This window comes from Penaeus vannamei, chromosome 8, assembly GCF_042767895.1.
Source record: "Penaeus vannamei isolate JL-2024 chromosome 8, ASM4276789v1, whole genome shotgun sequence".
NCBI classification, from domain to species: domain Eukaryota; kingdom Metazoa; phylum Arthropoda; class Malacostraca; order Decapoda; family Penaeidae; genus Penaeus; species Penaeus vannamei.
In genome coordinates, this window is record NC_091556.1 from 11,491,200 (window position 1) to 11,516,199 (window position 25,000).

The 25,000-nt window shown below is 46.7% G+C and overlaps 1 protein-coding gene across 1 annotated transcript in view; it reads right to left on the minus strand.

Moving 5' to 3' along the window:
• The window catches only part of LOC113823636 (NF-kappa-B inhibitor cactus), a 31,923-nt gene that overhangs the window by 862 nt on the left and 6,061 nt on the right, over positions 1-25,000 (minus strand). The window contains exons 2-7 of the mRNA XM_027376316.2: positions 23,848-23,953; positions 18,595-18,847; positions 5,269-5,357; positions 4,110-4,241; positions 3,884-3,997; positions 1-1,649 (exon numbers count right to left, since the gene is read on the minus strand). The exon at positions 1-1,649 is cut by the window's left edge and continues 862 nt beyond it. Of these exons, the coding sequence (XP_027232117.1) occupies positions 1,515-1,649; positions 3,884-3,997; positions 4,110-4,241; positions 5,269-5,357; positions 18,595-18,847; positions 23,848-23,953 (829 nt within the window). The 3' untranslated portion in view covers positions 1-1,514. The remainder of the gene's footprint in view (positions 1,650-3,883; positions 3,998-4,109; positions 4,242-5,268; positions 5,358-18,594; positions 18,848-23,847; positions 23,954-25,000) is intronic.

The window sequence follows — 25,000 nt, forward strand, 5'->3', positions numbered from 1 at the left end:
ATATATATATATATATATATATATATATATATATAATGTATGTATGTATAGATGTGTATATATATGTATCTATATGTATAAATATATATAAATATGTATATATATATACATACATTCATATATATATATATATATATATATATATATATATATATATATATCATATATATATATCATATATATATATATATATATATATATATATATATATATATATATATATATATATATATATATATATAATAAACAAACACAAAATTATTCCTGCAATTAATGCCACAAGCTATTATGATCATTCACATACATAAGTACTTTTCCTCACTCTTTAGTAAAAAATATACATAACATTGACAAAAGATCACTGTCTAATTATTTAAGACATTTTCTGATTTGGGGATGTGCCAAAATTAATGCTACCTTATAGCACATTAATAACTTTACATTCAAACATTTACCAAATCAAAAATTTCTCTCAACCAAATACTGCAGTTCACTGCTGTATTTAATTATTGAGATAACAACAATGACTGCAGCTGTAACTTTCCAACATCTACAGCCAGATAACCTGATGCTGCTATTCAAAACGCCAAACAAAGAACATTGTGTATATAACATCTAATAATTTCTCTTCCTCATACTAGCAAGACAGGAGCAAGTATCAGTCTGGTTCAACACATTTCTCACAGTATAATAATAATGAGTGCAGCTACAGCCTGCAGGTATCTGGTTCCCCAGATTTTGTGGTTGCAACAGGACATTTGTATTATCACAATGTTCCTTTACACCCTTATTAAGATATTCAATGGAAAGTGCAAAGTTAGATACAATACAACTTAACTACATAAATGTTATTAACAAGTATACTAGTATTTCCTTTGCAGGAAACTGATGAAACACAAAATTTAATGCACAGGTATCTGTGTTAGTTTTTACACATTTCCCAGCTTGCTTCACACCAACCCTTTTTATATGAGATCACAGGTAGACGATCATACACACACTGTATTGAGAAATTAATATTATGACCACTACTTTTAATAAAGCAAGGGTTCAATTTCTTCTTCAACATAGAGATCTTTTCAAAAACAAGTCCTAAGAATAATTTGCAAGGTTGTCTAAATGTCAATATTTTGTCTTGGGTACAGCTTCCCACTCCACTTAATGTATTCTTTGATGATGATGATACGCAGGCGAGGGAATGACTCCCCTTGTTGACAATCACTTGATACAGGGTCAGGTAGGTCCAAGGCACCAGCATTACTCCTGACTCCTCAAAGTCACACACTGACACTATCTCCAAACAAGACATGTCTTCCTCAAACTGACACTACTTTCAAAAAGGTCTTTCACTTTATCCTTTTCTGAATATCATCATTCAACAATTTAACAGGACCTGCACTCCAGCCGCTGTGAAGGTTCTCAGGTCACTGATACTAGATGCCTGTTACAGGTATCTTAAAAAATCACATCAGAAGTTGTAAGTTCCCAGCTACTGATGGGTACGCAAACATTTCTTAGAAGTAACGATCTGCATTGAAGGGCTGATGGTCATTCACTTGCACAGGCATAGCCATAGTCACTGGCACGCCTCCAATCCTGAGGTCATCCACATTGTCCCATCCATTGCAGCTCTCAACCACAGTTGAGACCTGGAACAGAAAAGATCATTTTGAGATGCATGGAACCCTATAATATTACTGAAAGTAAATAGTGTTTTTGTACTAAAATTATTGGCAAATTTAAAAAGTAATTTTACTGCTTAATTTCTAGTCTGTATGATAATATATAATACATTAAACATTAAAGTAACTAATCAAGTGTGATCATATCATCTATAAAATAATCATAAACTACAGTTGCAATAAAAATATTTCCACACATTTGATCATATTCAGATAGGAAAGCTTAAACAACATTTAAAGTCTATATTTTAAAGGAAACATATGTCAACAAGCTGCACCTACTCTAATACTATAAAAATTATCTTAAAAATTCTGGTAATTATAATTTTACACTGTTCATTTTCCGTCCCATTTCTGGCAACAAGCTTGGTAAAGTATGTAAACAGCATAAGCGACGTCATAAAATAAGAAAGTCTTGAGGCATGTGAAGGAATTCCCGTGCCTGGAATGCGTCCATGGCGGCACCGGCCAGACACGCTGGCACCCGCCGGTCAAATGTGCCAAACTTCATCTTATTTATTATTCTGCTTTCTCGTCATAACTTGAATATTATCATCATTTTTACTCCAGAGTGCGGACTAACGAGGCAATGGCTGCAGCTATAGCAATAACCCAGTTACCAGATAAAACAGTATAAAAAAGTAGTCCAACTTGGACGAGAACAAGTGTTACAAGCGGCAACATTGAAAGCGGGAATTCCAGCAGACTCGCGTGCCGCTACCTCGTTCTCTGGAATTCGTGCTAAAAGAACAGCTCGATAAACAAATTCTACCTTGAATAATCCACCGCTACTTCCCTTTAATATTTAACAACTAAAACGGAGTACATGTATAAAACGAAAAGGCTTTGTATATCACTGGCCCGAAAGTCACACGTGTCCCAATTGATCGACCGGCGGATCGTCCATTTCTTTCCTCTCAGGTGCCGCGTGTTCCCCCTGGAGGCAAGGGTACAAAATTTGAACCGCACCAAGGAAATTGCAACTGGTTACAGAATTGTTTAACAATGGAACAAATTCATATCTAAAGTTGAATTGAGGTTGTTATAACGAGTAACAAAAATTCGTATAGCATTTCGCTCTTACTTTCTTCCTTTATTTTTATTTCCTCAACCTGCATAATTCCGACTGACAAAGCCCTTTAGTAATACCACTCTCACTGAAAGCAGTCTGTTCCTTCTAAAAACACGCCGGTTGGCGTTGATGCCATCAAGAGATCGTAAAATTAATTCAGTTGTGGATATACCATAATTTGTTTCATTGACGTCAAAACGCAGCGCTTAAGAACATTTTAAAAATGATTTCGTCAAACAAAAAGCAGGGAATACCAAACAAAATGCAAATCCATCGGCCCTTTATGCGCATACCGTTACTTACAGTAGCTGAAGGCAATTCTGACCTGTTTGAGTCGTAAAGCTTTGTCGAAATTTAGCCTATCGCAATCGTCAAATTCTGCACAAACCCACGGCGGTGATTACTGTAACGAGCGATTCTTGAGTACATTTCATCATCAAAAGCGCTGATGCAAAGCTCCAGCGCCGAACGGAGTCCCTCCCCTACTGAGCTGCCATGGTCGGAAGAGGACAAGGTCGTTTGGTGCGAGCGTTTCCCCAGGCGAATAAAAACTTGCCAGATCACTTACGTCCTCCACTCTATGCTTTTCTGAAGTCGCTAGGGTGTGGAGCTATTCATTGATTATATCACTGCTTCACACTCAGTGCAGTTGACACGCACTGGATCTTCGGGCCTCGAAGAATTACGGTGCAGCGCGGGGGCGGGTCTGGTGACTGGCCGGAATAATTTACGAGCTGATGGACGTCCGAGGAAAAACCTGCACTTATTTTCAAAATATGAGGCAAAAACGCTTACTTAGTGGAATACGGAATAAATCAAGGCTATCGCAAGGATCTCCGATATAACCCTGGAATCCGCTGTTTAATCTGGTCTGATGCAAGGCTTGTTCTACACCATTTTTTTCTTGCACTCTGGAGGACGAAGACCACTTTGTGGGAATTCCCGAACCTTGGCTTGTGACTGCAGACCTAACAATTAGCAACGTTCCTATTTTCAGAGTTTCAATCGGACACGTTTGATACGATTCGAAAACGAACTCATATGTTCGTAGTTACCGTTAACACCCACTCTATACAAAGACCTGCCTAAAACCACGAAACCCTACAGGCGTGATCTTTCCCGGGCTCACCTCATCGTAGTCAAGGTCTTCGTCCGCGGTGAGGTAGGTGGGGAGAGCGTCCCCGGGAGCGCCGAGCTTTAGCAACTGGTGCGCCAGGTCCATCGCCCCGTTGGCTAAGGCCAGCTGTAAAGATCCATAAAATCACATGAAGTTCATGCTTTAGATTGCATAACATGTCAAAATCACAACATTATATTTCTCTCGGCGTCATTACAAGGCTAGCATCGTGACTGACCTGGTAGGGGGTAAGTCCAGCGTAGGTCTCCAGGGTGAGGGACGCTCGGCAGGATTCGGTGAGGAATTCCACCAGGTCGGCGTCGCGGGCCTCTACGGCGTAGTGCAGTGCCGTCCGACCACTCTTGCCTTCCTGAAGGGCACGAGGAGCGAGGTGTTAAGTTAGGGAAACTTTGCCACAGAATTGCAACACAATGTTTCACTCCCGTCGATTTTACCATCATTTCAACAACATTCATGCATACACAGAAGCAAACAAGCAAATAAACACACAGAGAATAGCGAATATAGAAATAATCCCCAGTTTTGTAAAAAAAAATATATATAAAAGTTATCCATACACTTCTAAATACAAACCACGCATCGCTAGCCTTCTATGAAGGAACTACATATATGAATACATATTATTTAGCGACTGAAAACAATACGTTAAAATAGGAAAGACTACAGCAATTCACGACTTAAAAAAACAGATGGGCATATTATCATAAAAAGCAGAAGTCTATGTTCTTCGAAGTTGAGTAAAGCGCCGCCTGTTCAAATCGACGGAATTCCCGAGGGCGTGTGGTGAGCGGCAATGATTCCCTTAGGCAATACACTCTCCATTACTACTCTAAGTCACAGCTGGAACCGTGTAAGCTTTCGTCACATGACTGCCTCTGTTTTTTCCCAACGTAGACTACACAGTGACTCAGCCTTGAGTGGTTTGTATTTTTTTCGTAAAATAAATTACCATTTCTTCAAATCATGTGTACGTATGGAAATGCCAACTTTCTAATAGTCTGTCTACCACTTTCTCTCTCTTTCGCACACATACTGAAGCTTTCCCTCAATATGATACATTTATGTAACATGTATTCTGTTGATAGATACTTGCTTACAGAATAAATATATGTATGTATATATATATATATATATATATATATATATATATATATATATATATATATATATATATATATATATATTAGTGTGTGTGTGTGTGTGTGTGTGTGTGTGTGTGTGTGTGTGTGTGTGTGTGTGTGTGTGTGTGTGTGTGTGTGTGTGTGTGTGTGTGTGTGTGAGTGCGGCCGCGAGGGGGGGGGGGGTGCGCGCGTGTGGGTATATGTGTTTGTTTGTTTGATGGTTTGTAGGTACGTGTTCATTCATTTATTACTTACTTTGGCGTTAATGTCGGCTCCGTACCAAGTGAGATGCTGCAGGACCTCCTTGTGCCCAGCCTGCGCCGCAATGTGGATACACGTCTGGCCTGTCAAAAATAGAGATAAAGCATTATTACTCATTTTCCTCGAAGATGAGTCAGTGCATGAGTACAGTCATTATCGCCTTCAACTATCCTCACTATTGTAGAGAATTTAGATACTGACCATGGCTTCCATATTTCCAAAAGCCATGGCGATTTGTAATGAAAAAATATAGTAAAATATTACTAAAAAATGAAAATGGTTGCTGAACAATTTGGGTTACTCCGCGGAATTGTTCTGAGTACGCCCACTTCTCCCTTGCTTAGTAGAAAACGCGTCTACTCGGAAAACATCCACGAGAAAATCCAGTTTGAATCCTGGTACTTAAGATGAGTGAGGTCAGAAGTGAAGTGAAGTGCAAGTCATTCCGGCCGATGCAATAACCAAATCTTTGTATATGATTTTTGTCCGCTCAAATTAAGAAGTCGACTGTTAACAAGAGAAAAAAAAAAGAAAGAGCAAAGCGCCTCGTGATAACCAGAGTACGTTTATTCGCAGGATATTGCAAAACATCTTCGGTGTAAGAGAGATATCACACGCAGCTGCAACTCCTTCGTCAAATCTTGGTCGATTAACGCGATAATTGCCCTTGCGAAGGCGCCATTCATCTCGAGTCATCTAGCGATACAACGGGGTTCAAACAAAGCTTCGAGAGCACGCGGCGAGGCACGAGTTTTAAACAGAAGCCGCCAGTAATGACCGCTAACCCGACCCACGTGGGTCCCGCGGAGTTTCCACTTGTGCTGGAAATACCAAGTTCCAGATAAGTGGTCCGTTGTGGTATGGAACTCTCGATGGGAAACCCGTAGATAGAGTTGCTTCCTTACTGACGAGATTGGGGAAATCTCATGGTTTATTGTCGCGGTCTCTTTGCCGTCATTGGGTGGCAACGTGGTGCCATTCGAGGGCCAAAAGCGGTGCCTGTCACATACCAGCGTGACGGGACCAAAACACGGCGATGGGCTACGGTTGTGTACATGGTCATATATGGCGAGAGAGGGTGCTTGTGCTGCCACATGCCCAGTCCCGCCTGCGCCGGCGCGCTCTTCCTCTCTGATGTGAAAATTGGAATGGATCGCTGTCACTCCACTTGCTCCACCATTTATGCAATGCCCATAGACATTCCAAGCACCAGAACAGTCCGTAATAATGGCTATATTCGTGCGTGTTCCTGGTGAGAATTTAGGGGCGCGGCAACGACACAGTGTGAGGGTTGCCAACCTTTCTCCGCGAGGGGTTTTCCCGCTGAGCGACCTGCCAGCCGTGACAAGACGTCCCGGCCAAAGACACTCACGCCAGAAATACCTCCTTCGCTTAATTTTACACATATTTTTATTTCTTCCCCCAATAGTTCACCGTTGTGTAATCTATTACCAGGGATCGCCATTGGCTCGAATCAGAAATAGAGCGCAAAACCAAGAACGAACAAAATAACGCGCAGCAGGGAAAGCCAGCGAACTTTTTACTCTTGCCCTCAAAGTGATAAAAGTGAACCCAGCCCCGGGAGAGGAGAGGTGGGGGGGGGTGAGGGAGGGAGGGGTTTTGGTCATGTGCCCTCCTGGACGTCATGCTGTGACGTAACATACCCTCCCTCCCCTCATTCCACCTCTCTACCAACCCACACGTTCATACTAATCATTAAAAATCCCTTGTCAGCTAAATTTACCCACAAGGCTAATCTCGGGCACACAGATAGCCTACCCTGTGGTGTTAGCCGGACCGGGCTCCCGCGCTCCCGCCGATGTTTTTGTTGACTCGAGGCTACCATACACAATACACGCACTTTGTAGTTACAGATGTAATTACGCGGTGGGCTACGTAGCAAAGTTAATAAAAAATACAGATTTAAACGAAAAATCTATACATTTCCATATATATTTTCTAAAATATAAATGCATTCTCATCAGGAAAGAAGCCGAGAAAAATAAGGATGATCTTGTTTTTAAAGGATGAGAAGCAGGATTTTCCAGAGATATGACGGTAGTTCACAATGACGTTTCATTGCTTTATCGTAACAGAAAGAAGGATGAACGTCTACATCCTGCCCCCCCACCCCCCACCAAAGAAAATCCTCTCACACACCGTCAGACACTCAAAGTCCCTCGTCACCTTAAAAATAATTACATACGGGGAGAGAGAGAGGCGCAAATGGCCACAAAACATAGGGAAGTTCTTGGTCACCAACTTCACAAAAAATCGCTCCTCCTTAAATACCCAAGAAATAAGGTGGGAACGTTAATTTTGGTCTGGCGGTATGTACTTCCCGGGTATTTCGGTCTCGTGGTTGAGGGGCTGGGTTGCCACCCCCCCCCCCCCCACTTACCTATCCCCACCCATTACCTTAGCGTACCTTACGCCCGCCGAACTACCTGGACGTGGCATATAACTGTATGTATATGTATCTATCTATATGTATATGTGCACACACACACACACACACACACACACGCACACACACACACACACATGTTTATGTGTATGTGTGTGTGTGTGAAATTGAAGATATATTTATAAATATCCATCTATATACATACGTATGTATATATGTATCCATATATATTTATGTGTATGTATATACACACACACACACACACACACACATGTGTATGTGTGTGTGTGTGTGTGTGTGTGAAATTGAAGATATATTTATAAATATCCATCTATATATATACGTATGTATATATGTATCCACATATATTTATGTGTATGTATATTTGCACACACACACACACACACACACACACACACACACACACACACACACACACACACACACACACATATATATATATATATATATATATATATATATATATATATATATACACATACATACACACACACACACACACACACACACACACACACACACACACACACACACATATATATATATATATATATATATATATCCTTATCTATTATTGAGCGGAAAGGAATGATTCCCCTAAACCTAAAATTCTTGGTTGGAAACAATAACAATGTAGTGTGCGCGATGGGCGTGCGTGCGGGCGTGCGGGCGGGAGGGTCTGCAGGAGTAATTCTGGCCTGAGGTCTGGGCATGAGTCAGGTGGGGCGGGCCTAGTGTGGCACCCTGACCTTATTTAGTGGCCTGACTAAGTCGGGCAGGTCCGAAGGGCCGCCTCCCGCCGCCGCATTAGGAGCGCCCGGGGCTATATTGGCGCACCCGACACCTATTTTTCCTCTGGTGCCGCCGCCGCTGCCAGGCATCTTGGGCACGTCGCCGCCCGCTCCCAGAACACGGGATTCCCACCGCCCCCCCTCCCCTCCGCCGCTCCCCCTCTTCCTCCTCTCCCTACCCCTCCCCCTCCGTCTTTAACCCGCCCTTCTTCCCCTCCCTTCGCGCTGGGAGTCTCCGATCTCTCTGCTTGTTCTGGGTTCTACGTGCGGCTGAGCGCTTTGTTCTGCAGGGGGAAGCGAGAGACGGAGAAGCCCGAACGGCCTCTGCCAGGACACGAAGCGCCCTTGGAATGCAGCGCCGAAGTCCTCTCGTCTTTACAGACAATAAAAACTACATATCAAGGCTGCCGAGAAAAAAATGAGATAGTGAAAAAATACACCATTTTCTCGACATAAAATCCTTGACTCGCACAAACACATGCGCTCACGCATGCACACACACACATATACACACACCGCAAACACACACACACACACACACACACACACACAGATACAAAAGAATGAGGCAACCAAGATGAGGAACCCAAGACAATGTTTCCATTCTGTTCTCCTGAAGGACACAGCAGCTGCTGGGGAAGCCCTCGCCTTCATCATTGCTTTGCAGAGTTCATAAACATTTGCGAATATCCCCCCTCCCGCCTCCCCACCCTCCCCCTTTACGCACTCTTGGTATAAATATCCGTGGGTTACCATGTGACCCATGACCTCCCCCCCCTTACTCCTCTCAAACATGCACATCATACGTGGGGAGGGGGAGGGGGAGGGGGCAGCGCCAATGGGGTGGATTCTTGTCTTTATCATTCACTGCCAAGGTCACGCTGATCAGCATTCACCTAAATATCACCTTTCTTAGCAAATTTTACTTATTATACTTTTTTCATTCCCCTTCGTGCGAAAAAAGAAAACTATCCCGGATTTAAGCCACGACGAAAAAAACAACGAAAATTATTGGTTTACAAAAAAATAAAACAAAAATGAGATCCTCCGCCGAGCCCAGTGGCCGCGTACTCGCCGTCCGCGCCTCCTGGATTCTGCACCATCACTGCCATCTGACGGTGCCCGCTGCGGTCACGAGGCCTCAGCGTCTCTCCTCCCCCTGTGCCCAAGACGCCCCTCGCCTCCAAATTCCCCATCCGCATCTCTCGGGTCTCAATCTCTAGCCACAAAGTGTCATTAATCCACGTTCTGGCGGTTTTTATGAAGTCACGCCATTATGCAACCCCTTGAAAAATCCCGAAACTACTGACCTTGGGGGTTTTCGAGTCACTCTCCACGGAACTCATTTCGGCGCCGCCCCGACCACACCGCCCGAGGGCACACCACGTAATTTATGTGTTTATGAATATGGATAAATAAGTGTGTGTATAAATACTGCATGTATTTATGATTTGTTTATATGTACGTGGAGCGCGCGCGTGTGCACATACATACATACATATAGAATAAACACACATGCATTCACTCACTCTCTATATATATCCACGTCTATCTGTTTATCTATCTATACACGCATATGATTAAGATGCAGGTAATGATGATAACGATATTCCATTCAGGCCGAGCGCTCACACACACCTTCCGCCTCCCACTCCGCCGCACTTCCCGGAGGCTCACCGACACCTTCTCGCTTCTCAAGAGCCAACAGAGAATCCCTTCAAACTCGCAACTCCGGCGAGAGAAACTCCGAAGCACTGATCGTCAAGGAGTTCCTCTCTCGGGAGGTCTGAGTCTGATCTTCCATTCAAGGAGGAGCGGGGACCTCGGCTTAGGTTAGGCCCTTGACCTCTCGCCCTCCCATGACCAGCTCGCGAACCTCACGAACTGGTTCATGACCTTCTTTCCCGAGCCCCGTTTCTGTCCTGACCGGTCCGTGGCATTTCGCAATCGGCCATGAATCCTAAACCTCCTTGAGTCCACTTCCAGAACCGGGCTCCGTCATGCACTCGTATCCTACTTGTGCTTATCACGTTTATTCGATCAGTCTCATATCGAGGTCATTATCATCTCTATAAATGCAACCGTCTCTGCTGTATCGCTTCTGTTATCTCCCTGGGGGGAAATGCCTGCCTATAAATATGACGAGAATACGAGATAAAAAGGAAAAAATAATCTCATTATCTCTCCCAGTCTCACCCTCCCGAACATGACAATCATTTTCCTTTTCAATGGGAGTCTTATCATGAGGCCCCAAACGCCCCTCCTTCATTGCAGGGAAGTCCCGGTCTTCATACACTCTCCGTCCTCTCCTTCTCTCCCGCTTCGCACTATTTCCCCTCGTCTCTCTTCCTCGCTTCGCCGTATTTCCCCATTTGGCCTTCCTTTGTTGAATAACAAAAACTGACTTAACGTATCCCGTATTCAAAGGCATGATATCATTGTATGAAAAAGCGAAATACATGTTGCCTTTCTTTCCAATTCTCTTTCCCGGCTACACATCGCAACTGACTTAAGAACATGAGAAGGGTTATCTCAAAATATGACCAAGAAAGTAATCAATAACCATAACATAAAAGAAAAATAAAAGAAAGAGAGGCTCTCAAGAATAAGCACTGGCTGGTACTGTCCCACCTTTACACAACCCGGAATTACCGGCCGAGCGATAAGCGGCGCCAGCGTGGATTCCCAAGATAACGGAGGCGACATCACGAGTCACTTCAATGCTGTGACGTCATCACGTGATTCCGTGGGAAGGCTCGGTCACTCGCGTGGACACCGGGGATCATCGGCGCTGCATTGTCCGCGGGGCAACCGAGCGCTATCAGTACGTGGGGCCCGCCATGGTTACTTACACCCCCCCCCATCCCCCACCTGTAGGCACTCGAGTTATCGCAAGGTACGTTTCTCGAGTGACGAGGCCCCCCTATTCCCTTCCTGACGACCTGCACGTATGCATCTACTCACAGCTATAGTGCACTGTGTAACTTTCCTTACTTCTTGCACTCATAAATATATAAAGGATAATGCAAGTATAAGTATGCCCGTGTGTGTGTATGTGCGTGTCGGCGAACACAAAGAGACAAACAGAATCACCCAGCGAGAAAATGGCGAGCGACCTCCCGCCAGCCCCTAATCAGCCTAATGGGCCCCAATGAGATCACGAGGGAAACACCGAGCCAATCCTCGATACAGCGGCCCCGTTATCAGCGCGGGATTTCGAGATCATTGGCTTTCCTCATCGACTGTGAAATTCCCATATTTAACACCGGGTATCTCTCCTTTTTAATCAACGAGGTGACTGATAAGCGCCCTCGGGGAAGCCCGATTGAACCGATACCAAGAGGGGCTCGGCAACCCCACCTCGTGCAGGAAGAAGCACTCGCTTCGAGTGTTCCAGCTTCAGGATAAGGGAGAGGATATGACGTGCGTGTCTGTCTGTCTGTCTATCTGCTTATCCGAATGACGCTTTTCTTGCGTGCGGGGCTAGTTTTGTTTGTTTTTTAGATGATTAATTGTAATCATTAGAAATATCACTACTATCATCATCATCATCAACTTATGTAACGATATCGCATAACGGAGATAACGAAAGCGATAAAAATAACAGCAAGATGAAAGGCACAGGGTAACCGACAAAAAGAAAAAAAGAAAAAGCGAAGACCAATAACCCAGCGTCCCTCGGTTTCAGTTGCAGTGCCAGCCTACCGAACGATTTTGACGGCGACTCGTTACGTAAGTCTCTTGTTTTACGGTGCGTGGCCTTAACGCAGACACTCCCGCTGCGACCACAGCTGGTAAAACCCACTCGACCACTTGAGGCCAATCTGGAAATCCTCCTTTTCCAACAGTTTGCCGCTATTTCTGCGCCTTGTTTCGTTAATATACTTTAGTTATACTTCAGCTACAGCCACGACTATATGACAAGGCTCGACGATACGTCAAAAATAACAAAGAAATGGGAGAGAAAAGAACAGTCCAAGGGACCAGAGTGGGTGTAGTAAGTGCATGCGAGCGGAGGGTGCATTCACGCTCGCTGCGGGAGGGACATTCCCTGAGGTGGGAAGTCTTCAGCATGTTCAGTCTACCACAGAGTCGGTGGTACAGTTCCTCCTCCCCCTCCCCGCCCTATTCCCCTTCCTCCTTCTACCTCCCTTATCCCCTTCCCCTCCTCTATGCCATTCCTCTTTGCCCCTCCACCTCCCCCTCCTTCTTACCATCCCCCTTCCCCCTCCTCCTTACCACTCCCGCCCCCAGCTATCTTATTATAGTATTACTTTTAAGTTTTAGGTTGGGCATGTTTGTTTGTTCTGCTAGGAGCTCCTATCACGCAAGCAACAGGAGTAAAGTACGCGAGCATTCGCAAAGAACACGAAAATGAAAATGAGAGCGGAAACGAGGTAAAACAAAAGAAAAAAAAGAATGACAGAAAGAAAGATAAAGTGAGAGAAAGACAGAAAATAAGAAAGAGAAGGGAGGGAGAGAAGGTGGAAAAGAAACCGAGAGAGCTGCTTGAAAGCTACTTGGTGGGCTAAAAAGTCGTCCTCCACAGTCTTCGGGACTTCCCAAGGTTGAATAGATCTCGTACAGAGCGGCCTCAGCCCTTAGGAATGTAACGCTTTCCTTTCTCCTTTCTCCTTTCAATCTCTCTCTCTCTCTATCTCTCATAAACTTTATCTCTGTCTCTAAGCATGGTTTGTGTTGCCTTCTCATTTCCAATGTCTATTTCATCGGCCTCACACCTGGCAATTTTTTTTCGACCTCACGGCACGACGAGCGACCTTCCTTGGCCTCTTTAATGCGGCCTTCCCCGGCCTCCCAACTAAAGCTGCAGTACCAGCAGGGAGGGCTGGTACAGCTGCACCAGAAGCATCGATCCTCGCGCTCGACGGAGAGTGTCTGGCTGCCCACACACACACGTAGCCAGCACGTCGAGGAGCCTTGTTCGGGGATCTTTGTGCTCGGCGGACGTTTCTTCATACGTTCTGATTCTGTATCAACAATGTGTAGACACACACACACACACACACACACACACACACACACACACACACACACACACACACACACACACACACACACACACACACACACACACACTGTATGTGTTGAACTATACGTACAGACGCCAAACCTACCCAAGGCTATTCCCTATTTGAAACAGCCTGAACATATTTTCTTTCAGGCTAAATAGGTTAATCCGGCCCTATTCTGGAAAACCCGTTCACGGTCGAGCCTGTCTACTCGCCTAGCGGTATTCCCCAACCGCACGCTGATCTATACTACTTATTTATTCCGGATTGGGCTGCCCCGGCCTGTCATTCGTTTCGGCCATCGAAACCGAACGCCAGTCATTAACTGTTGCGGAATTCCGAACAAAGGAGGAAATATCAACAATTCTGAACTATCATCGCCAATCAATACCGACAATGTACGAGCATTTCCTTACAACTGCTCGGTAATAGCGCAATGAAACTAAAAACTGAGACGAAAATATCGTTATTTGTGGGGATTTCGCAGATGACGTAGAATATCTTAGTAGTGTATATTGTTTTTCTTTATCACGAGAGACCCAACTTAAATCACTATTCTTTAGGTTGTCCATCATCCAAATTCAGGCCAAAGTCTGGATGTACATTAGAGGAGATCAGATGATAGAAGGAATCGAGCGCAATCTCAGATCATAAGAAAGCCTCTCGCCTCAAATCCAAAATTGCCTCGTCATTCCAAGATGTCTCACATTATCTCCAATGGTTATTGTTCCCGCGTATTATATTGCATTATCTCCCCTTTCAAAATATATGTATATACTTGTATCATCATCTAACACAATTGTTATTAATCTTAATGGCCATACATCCATCCGACATATGAGGCGTCGTGAGGTGCATCCTTTCTGAAATGTTTCTTTGGATGTTATTGCACTGTCTAAAATATCAGAGCTACAACGACCTAACTTCTCCCATTAAAGCGAGAGCTCTGTATAACCAGCTTCAATTTTAGACACTGCAGGAGGATGGCGTCCAGGCGTCCCTTGGAGGTCGTCAAAAGCCCAACCCTGCACTACAGGGTAGGGCTGGAAGCACCACTACCCACTGCAGCAAATAGCTTGGGAATTTGAGACGGGGAGAAAAAGGCACATGCCATCCAGCCCAAGAATGCAGGTGCCACAGGAGGGCAAAAGCACCGGCCTAAAGCAAAGGGCAACCAACGACAGTGCCGCATGTTCCTGGGATCAGCGATAAAGGCGACCGCGGGAGGCGCTGCCCCTCACATGCGCGCCCTGTCAGGCAGGCATCCGCGCGGCAGGCCCAGTGGTCACCGTGCCAGCTGGACACGGCCGCTGGCGGCAGACATGCCATCTTGGCGTCACCAGCTCAGTGTTCGGCGAGGGAGAAAGCGGCGGATGTTACGTCGCTTTGGCAGATGAGGGAGAGGGAAGCTTGGCAACCTGGAGTTCAGGACATACATGGCTACGGTCGCGCTCCACACAAACCGGTGTTGCCACGTTTACGTACTCACTAATCCCTCCGGTGGTTAAGGCACACGACTTAGCACAATGAAAGAATCGCAAATGTACGGCCGAGACGAGGCCGAGGCATCACGCCTTTCCCCTCGCAGGCGCAATGTCAGAGGCTCGGTCGAACGCGGTCGATTTGAACCGCTGCTCCCAGTGACTCCTGCTTATGCGGTGCTACTTTATCCTCGCTCGAGGAGGAATCCACAACAAAGGACTGCGCGTGCCTTCCTGCTTGGTATGGGACGCCATGTGCGAAATCCGCGACAGAATAAAAATCAGGACATGAATATCAACGAAACTCAATTATGTCTCATATCCAAAAAATATGTTACGCTCTGCATTTAGTATACATTTATCATTTACTCTACATATGCTTGTGTTTATGTGCATGTATAAGTATATTCCTACTTACGAGTATATGTATGTATATATGAATATATATCAATGAATGTGTGTGTATGTAAAGGCAAAAACAACAATGAGATGCACTTAAATTCCATCAGTTTGTCTCGTCGCATTACCCTTAACAGTTACCTCTACCCTCATTATCACAGTCTCTTAGAGGAAAATATGCGACGCCCATTTTTGTTGTAATTATAAATTTTATAAATAGAGTAAGCTGGTTACGGGCCTTGGCATGTCAGTTGGCATGGCTTGTGGGCATGGCGCCAACAGGTGGCCCTGGTATGACCTCGCCCATGTGACCCCTCGTCTGCCTCTGTCATGTGGGTATTTTTTGGAGGACGCACCTTCCCTCCCCGCCCAAAGCCAGCCATTACAAGAGGCAGGCCGCGCCGCGCCGCCCACTGGGAGCCGGAAGGAATCTTAAGCTGGGACTGAGAGGGCTTGGAGACAAGGAAAACACTCTTGTGATGCGTCTTATTCATCTGGTAACGTTGATCTATCATCATGTATACATTTCTTTTCCTTCTTATCTCAGTCGGCTTGTAAATGCCATTGCAATAGGCAATTGTCCTATCTTTAGTATCGTTATCATTCTCTAATCATGTCATTCCTATCATTATCACAAATCTCCACAAATTTACCCCAAACAACAACTGCACCCACCATGAACCATTCTGGCCCCCGAACAGCATACCAGACAAGAACCGAGAGGGAACCTCGACCTCGAGAACCTTCCCTTCGACATCGGATCCCTCTCAGCAAAAACGCGGCCGTAATACTCATCATAATGTTCAGAATAAGCTCCTGCTGGACTGTGGCCGAGAGGAGGAAGGCTCAAAACAGGCGGGATTCCCTGACAAACCCGTCCGTCCCTACAACTGGGGTCGCTGATGTAAACACTGGTCCCCCGAACACGGCGTAAACCACCTTCGCGCGCCCGTCTACAGTCAGCTTTGTCGGCTTTTCATCTCTCATTTCTCTCTTCCTTCTTTCTTCCTTTTCTGTTTGTGTTTGCCTTATCAATGTCCAGATCAGAACACAATAAACACTGTTTCAGAGTGATGATTATGGGCGAATTAGCAATGTCATAAACACTGGAACACAGTATGATAAAGAAGGGAGTAAAAGCATTTGAAACGACACAAATAATCTCATAATATCAAAAACCTCTTACACTAGAATAAAACCCATGACAGAGCACTGAATGCCGCAAATAAAAACAATAAAACTATACAAACACAGAAACATAATCGAATAAAAGTAAAACAACTCATGTAAGTATAAAACACAAAAAATTATCTAAACTGGCGTGAAAAAGACTGCAGTAGACAGGAAGGGGCGAAGTTAAAAACAAAAGGAGCAAATGTAGATAAAAATGTTGATGAAAAGTAAAGAGAGGTAAGAGAAAAATATCTATACTGTGTGTGTATGCGTGTGTACATGTGTGCGAGTGAGTGAAAGAGTGAATGCGTGAATGAGTGAATGTGTGTGTGTGTGTGTGTGTGTGTGTGTGTGTGTGTGTGTGTGTGTGTGTGTGTGTGTGTGTGTGTGTGTGTGTGTGTGTGTGTGTGTGTGTGTGTGCGTGTGCGTGTGCGTGTGCGTGTATGCGTGTGCGTGTGTGTGTATGTGTGTGTACAGTATGTATGCACAAGATTAAAATCCAGACTTATCAGAAGGGCACTGTTTAAGAACACGCAAAATGGGGGAGAAGGAAATGTAGAAGCAAGGGGTATAGGGTGCTGGAGAGCATATATGGGGGAGGGAAAGATAAGGGAAAGGGAAAGAGGAGAAGGGGAAGGGAAGGGGAAGCGGAGGAAAGGGATAGGGAAAGGAAGGGAAAAGAAGAGAAGGGAAGGAAAGGGGATGAGGAGGGGAGGGAAGGGAAAGGAAGGGAAGCGAAGGGAAGGGGTAGGGAAGGGAAAGGAAGTGAAGTGAAGGGAAGAGAAGAGAAGATAAGATAAGAGAAGGAAGGGAAGAGAAGCGGAGGGAAGGGGGAGGGAAGGAAGAGGGAAGGGGAGGAAAGCGGGAGGGAAGAAGGAGGGGGTCACAGACGAAGGACCGCCTTGGAAATCCCAGGTCGCCAGTGATACCCTCTAGGTGGGTCTTTCATTCATCTGGGTTTAAGGCAGACCCGTGAAGCTTACACAACTCCCTTCCTCATCCTCCACGAAAATGTAGATAAAATAAATGCATATATGATAATCAAGCAACTTATTAAAAGCAAAGTGAAGATGAGTTTATCCATAGAATGAGACAGCAGTTCCATTCAGTTATCAGATTTGAGGATAAAGTTCAAAGACAAAATATGAATCATCCGACCGAGCAAAAGGAGCAAGGAGGCAAACGTCATCATTCTACTCTTCGTCTCGGTCGAGCTAATAGCTAATAATTTTCGTTTTTTTTATCGGTGTAGGAGTCAGCCTCTTTGTGTATCTTGAACACTTGAGACCGCTGTTGTTGGTTGCGAGGGTACGAGTAGCTTGTAGATAGACTGATTACGCAGCTACATTCCCAGTAGGTTACATAATGTTGACATATTGGGAGAACGAGGAGATAATGACATTTATATGTACCATCCCTGGGCCAACTCTTTCGCCACCTCCTCCCTCATCCACGCAGACGTCCATACATCCTGCATCTCCGACGGGAAGCGAGGACTAATCTCGTAGTCATGCAACTGTTTGGGGGATGATCTCACCCGGCGAGACGCACGCACACGGCACCCGCTGCGTAACCGCGGGTGACTCAGTGACCCGCGTTCACGCTGACAACACCCGCAGGATTCCCAGCGACGCCAGATGCCCCAGACCGTCATGACGTACCCTGGCTCTTCTCGCGACTCGTCTGTCTTGCCTTATCAATAACAAATTTATTAACATCCGCAGGAGCCCCGGTGTCATTGGGTGTATCCTCCGGGGGTCACGCCCTCGGACACAAACTGCTTATTGGGTGGAAGGTGAGGGGCGTCGTGAAAACCATCAGCTGTTATAATATCAGGTGATAAGATGCGTCGAACCGCGGCGGCCGACCCGAGCCGGCACAAAACGAAATGCTGCGTGGAAATCCCGAGGGACATCGCGTTCGGAGGCACTTCAGATAACACTGATTCTAATATGCGATAATGGAGCCAACATAAAGGGTTACATGATAGACCAGGACAAGGTTCATATGCTACTTACCATCGTAGTTGGTAAGGTCAGCGGCAAGGAGTCCTGCGGTGTGTGCAGGGGCGTAAGACAGGCGGGCGTGCATGACCTCGGCCACGGTGACAGGACGTGTAAGCTGGGTCACCATGTGGATGTCTCCGTGGCCGCTAGCGGTGTGCAGGGGGGTGTTGCCCCGGCGATCCCGCGCTACGGGTGATGCTCCACACACGATCAGGTGCCGCGCCATCTCCGCGTCGCCAGCCGAAACGGCCAAGTGCAGAGCCGTCTGGAAGGAAAGATTAGAACAATAAATAACTGCATAATCATAAGACTAAATAGTCCATTCCCTAACATCAAAGTAGACGATACATCTCTTTTATTATGGATGCAGTGCTACCCCAGGGAAGAAATGACAAAGTCAGAGCTTTGGAGAACAATGGCCAGAGATCAGGACGCCAAAGAGGAAGAGGAAGAGCTGGGTTGTGTTAGTGGGGAAAGTCCAGGATTTACATGCCGTTACGCCACAAGGTACTAACACTGGGGTGACCACCAACACACCAATCCTCCATGCAGACTCTTATCGGCTATCATTTAAGTATCTCGATACAGGTCTTCCTACTGACTACACCTTCAAGACCAAATGGAAACGCTCTATCCACGTGGACAGCGGAAAGACAATGTACAAACGGAGTGCTCCGGGAGCCGGCGAGCTATCCGGGTCACACGTTCCGTACTTCCCTAAATAAAGCTCTTACACCTTACAACACACAACCCATGCCCTTCCAGGCCCCTCGAAACACTCTCTCCTCGTCGTCCATCTTTCCAAGAAACAAACAGCCTTAATCAGTCCTGCGAAATTACCTTAAATGTATGTAATTGCTTTGTGGATGCCGTGCGATCCCCAATAACGGGGTCTGTGGCGACCTTCCCAAAGCCGTGGACGGGAAGTGTTGATAACCCAACCCCCTCCCCACGCCCACTCATCCCCCCTCCTTCCCTTCCTCCCCAACCTTCCCTTTACACAAACACCTGTTCAACGCACTTCCTCGACACACACTAGTCATCAAGACCGACGTGAATTCGCCCAACGACTTGCGAGCAGGAAAGCAAACTAAAGCAAGTTTAGCGTCTGGGAATTGGGAAGAGATACGAGCATGGGGTTGGTCAGTCGAGTCGCAGGTGGCACAGGTGGTGTGTGCTGAAGGGCGGGCCGGGGAGGGGGAGTGAGAGGAGGGCTAACAAGGAAGTCTGGAGGACGCGCCGCGCGGGGTTTACTGCAGCGTTACATGAGTACACGCGTTGCCGGAAACACTAACCGTCTCGCTAGTCTTTGTAACCCAATCCAGCTTGACAATCCTCGCTTGCAGGGACAACATACAGGCAGAGGTTTGTACGTAACGTAGCCGGGAAGCATGGCCAAAATTATTGAAGCTTTAAGTCACTGAATCATGGTGCTGCATGTCTACTTGAAGCAGACAAGGAAAAGCAGAATATCAAGGCCGGTGACTGGTGATGCTGGCATAATTAGAAGTAAGGAAAAGGAAAAAAAGAGGAAAAGGGTTTGCTAAATAAGCATTGGAACTTTTTTCCCACTCCTCATCCGAAAAGGCTCCGAATCAGTCCTATTCCCCCTCGCTCTCCTGAACACAAGCTGAACCCTCCTCCCGGCCTCTCGCCCTCCCTTCTTGCTCCCCCGCGGGCTCTCGGCTCCGCCCTCGGGGAAGCCCCCGGGCGAGCGCCAGAGTGTGACCGGGGTCGAAGCGACGCTCGCTAGGCGGGAACAAGGAAGAACCGCCTCCGGACGTGATGGGTGACTCGGCATATTCATGTTGTGTGCTCGCATCCTCTGACGTGGCAGACAGTCGAGCGACAGCTAATGCAGAATGGCACCAGCACAGTTTACGGAAGAAGCCCTGCTCCTTTGCGCCTACCGTGGATCGGCGCGGCCTTCTGATCGCTACAAGGCCGTCTGCACCGTTTCAGTCTGGGGACACCCTCCCTCCCGAGGACACCCTCCCCCCGCCCACCCTCCGCCAGCATCTGTCCGCCTCACCCCCAACCCACCTTACCACGCCACAAGCCCCTGGTTCTCACGAGCTGGCACTTTGTTTCCACGGTACCGCCTGGCACCATGCTCTAAGCCCTCGCTGCCACGCCTCTGACACTCGGCCGTTTAATGATAACGCCGAAAAGATAAATAAACAGAAATGTTTATGCAAGGCATTCTCTATCAAAAGGAGACAACTGAGATTATAAGATCACCAGCCCTAAGCCAGACCACAAATTGGCTATAATGTGATCTCCTCTCGTATTAGAATGCGGGATTTTATCTACGTGATGGCTGTATCGTATCAATCAGGCATGATGCGGGTTCTCAGGGGTGTGACAGGCCAGTGGGTCGGTACGAGACATCAGACACAGGGTGGAGTGGGAGAAGGGGGGAGGGAGGGGGGCAGGAAGTGTGAGCCTCTCCCCCAGACACCGAGGCGCCGAGAGCAGCCGCACCCTTCGGTTCGTCCCCTCCGGTTGGGAGCAAATGGGCGAAGATTGTTGCCAGAAAGATAGAAACACTGATACACAAATATCTCTTATTTCTCTTTGTAACTAAAGCCAAAACGTAACGTTAGCCTTTAAGTGTATTTAAATGGCAGGGAGTGCCAAGAATGAGATAGGAGATAGTTTTAAAGACTCCTGAAGACCACTCTGCAACATGGCCAGATCCGATCGTCCAGCCATGGCTAAAATAAACCAAAAAGGGAGGAGTAAGGGAAGCAGGAAAGGGAGGGAAGGCAAGAGGAGTCATATCACGAGGGTCACCTAAGCCTTGACGTAGGTGAGTTATAGTCATAAGAATCTCTTCCTCTCTGACTCCGAATTAATGAGTCGACCTTCACCTTTCGTGGCCTGTGTCGTTTGTCATGATCTATTCCAATCCCTAATCCTTCGCCCAGCCAATTTCACGTGCCTAGTCCATCTCCCAGTCAATCCTAGGTGCCTAAACCCTTGCCTGACGTACCAAGAATCACATACCGCTAAGGTAAACTACACTCTGCAACACAATCTCCAGCCGTACCCAATCCAGAGATATCAAGTTCTCATCTCATTCCGCCTCCAAACCACCGCGGTTAATCAACTCCGTTTTCGCAGCTGAACGGAGTATGAATAATTTAGCCAGACTGAATAACTGGCCAAGGCAGAAAAAAAAACATTCCCTCAACTAGTCCTTGCACAGCCTCCCTGGCACCTAGTTGAGGATTGGGTGCGGGAAGCTACGGTCCACGCGGCTCTCCTTGTTCACTGATAACACTAATGTTCATAGACCTGTCGCCTTCTCCCCCTCCCCCCTCCCTTCGCTCTCCCTCTACCCCTACCTGCCTCTTCAACGCCCCCGCCTCGCCTTCCTTCTCTTTGGGTGTTCTACGAAAGACAAGGAGGAGGAGGAGGGATGTTAGGTGGATGAACAAGAAATAAGAACAAGAGAAAGACGATAATCATGAGGAGGAGGAGGTGAAGAATAAGAATAAGAAGAAAAAGCAGGAGGAAGAAGAGGGAAAAGGGGCTGAGGAGGAGGAGAAGAAGAAAAAGGAGGAGGAGGAAGAAGAGGAATAGGAAGGGGATGGGGAGGGGGGGAGGAGGAGGAGACGCAGGAGAGGCATGCACAGACTGTTTTGGTCTCTGCCGGGTTAGATAACTTGTCTGCTGCGGTCACTTCCGGGGATTAAAGCAGGATTTGGGGCTAAGCAGGAGTGTAGCGGAGGTGGGGAGGAAACAGACCAGCACTCAAATTAATATCCGAATTACAAGCAACTATCTTTCTCCCACCTCCAAAGAAAAGGAAAGAAAGAAAGAAAAAATGCGAAAGACACAGACGCGACACAGCGGCTGGAGAAAGGGAGAACTGGGAGGGACAGAGACAGGGGGCGCGTCCCTCCCCCTATCCCGGACACTCCTTCCAACGGACAAAAGAGGGAGAGTCGACCCATTCAGCCGTTCGTCTTCTTATCTTAAAACCTCTCGGGGTGTAAGTTGCAAGGCCCCGAGCGGTCGAAGAGGACACGCCATATTCGACCTTACTTCTTATCCTTTTCTTCCCCCTCCCCCTCCCATCTCTTCGCCCTATCCCTAACCCCCTTACCCTTAACCCCCTCCATCAAGGGTCATGACCCGGAAACGCTTATATAATAAACTTGACCACTCCCTTCAACCTGCATGACCCCAGACCATCAAAACACCTGATCGACCCGTGTCAGTGATAATATTCCATGTCTAAACACACACACAATCTCTCCACCGGAAATACCGACTAGGCCTACGACTGATTTACGCGTTTCGGGACCGTTGGGAGTTGGGACACGCGCGAGGGTTGGGTCGAGGGTGTGTGCGGGAGCGGGGGAGGGGAGAGCAGGGAGGGGGAGTCCATATGAATGAGGAGCGGCAACGACAAACAGGTTCCGGCGGGCGTGTGGGAGGAATGAATGGGCGGGTGAGGCCGGTAATACGCCCATCAACAGGCACACGCCATGATAATAAACGTTACGTATCCGTTTCATGGGGTGTGAACTTTACTTATTTTTCATTTGTGAACTCACTTCGAACAAATTGTATTTCCAGTGAAGTGAATGGTTACGAACAGGTTGCGCATCACAGGTGGAGCTGTCCACGGAGGCCTGGCCAGTCTGATAAGATGATTTTTGTGTCGGATTTCAACTATAAATTGGCTGTCTTGAACTTCTTTAGATAGAGAAAACATGAAATACATAAATGGGCAGTGCATCGAAGGACAAACACAAACGAACACAAAAACAAACAATGAACAGCCGCGAACCCTGGAAAAAAAACGAAATCAAGCGAAGACCCACAGCCACGGCGCGAGATAACCCCAAGGAACACGATCCAAGTGCTATCACCTTCCCTCCCACGCCCACGCCCGCACCTCTCCCTCTTTGGACCTTCTCCCCCCATACACGCCCACCTCAGATGGGTCGCCGTGCCCACAGACCTCTGCTAATCTTAACTCCGCCCTCCTGAGCTGATAAATACACTTCCTGACGGGCGCTAATATCTGGCGTTTATATTCTGTTCCACATCCAAAATGAACACAAGTTCAGGAGGATCTGTGGATGACCGACTCGTACAATGTTACCAACTAAACCGAATTACGGAACGGACTTCACACGAAAAGCTCACTGCGAAAGGGAAATGCACCAAGTATAGCATGCGAAATAATCAAAATCAACGTCTACTTGATATCTACCAAAGGACAGGAATGGGAGTAAAGGTACATACCCTGCCGGTGTGGTTGGCGAGATCGAGCAGCGCCTGGTGGGGGAGGAGTCGCGTGATGTGGTACACCACCTCGACGAAGCCACGCATGACCGCCACGTGCAGCTGACTGTGGGAGATACATCCTCTTACTTCGGGGTTACGTAAAGCAATGCAGACCATGCATATCTGAATACAAATAATCATTTTCGTGCATATTATCTCTATTTTGGGGTATTGCAACCCAAAAGGCAACACAAATGAGACAAAACAACATTGGGTAACCAACGGAAACTAGTGATGTATTTTCGTACAAAGTCGAACACTAAGATTATCTCTACCCCCCCTCCCCCCACGGAATGCACCCAATGCGTGCATAGGTGAGGTATGCCACAGCCACCTTTATAGATAATGATCTCAGAGTTCCTAGATGTTGGCACGCCAGATACATGCTTCTTGTTACTGAGAAACCTCCTCACGAGAGAAAGCACCTGGAGGAAACACCCGCACGGCTCCTAAAATGAGCGCAGAAAAAAAGTCACGCAGAACATAAAAGTTAATTTCCTGGCACCTCACCCTTGCCGCCTTTCTGTTCCGTGAAGCTTCTTCCCGTTCAGCATTCCCTGTGCCATCTCATTTATTTCCCACCTTTCCTTTGTTTATCTCCCTGCATTCTCCCGATCACGCCTCAACGCACGGGCTTTCGAAATACGAACAACAAAGATCGAAATAGCCTTCCTGCAACTTGTGGGTGTTCAATATATGTATTACAGTCTCTTTGCACCTTCCTCGGATGCAGCGGCGAGCATGTGGTTGCCTGCGTTAATCCCTTGGCCCCACCACGCCCCCGCATCCTCGCTTCGCATCATAACAAGCCTGTGCTCAACCGTGATGCAAGTGAGAAGGTGGTTCCTGAAGCGAGTGTGTCCCTCTTTATGCTCAGCTTGGTATCTTTAAGAAGCGAAAATAGGTACAGAGATGGAGATAGGGATAGAGGGGGATGGAGGAAAGGTAATGGAAGGGGGGGGGCGGAAGAGGGAAGAGATAGAGAAAGAGATTGAGATATAGATAGATAGAGAGAGAGAGGGAGAGAAGTGAGGGTGAGAGAGAGAGAGAGAGAGAGAGAGAGAGAGAGAGAGAGAGAGAGAGAGAGAGAGAGAGAGAGAGAGAGAGAGAG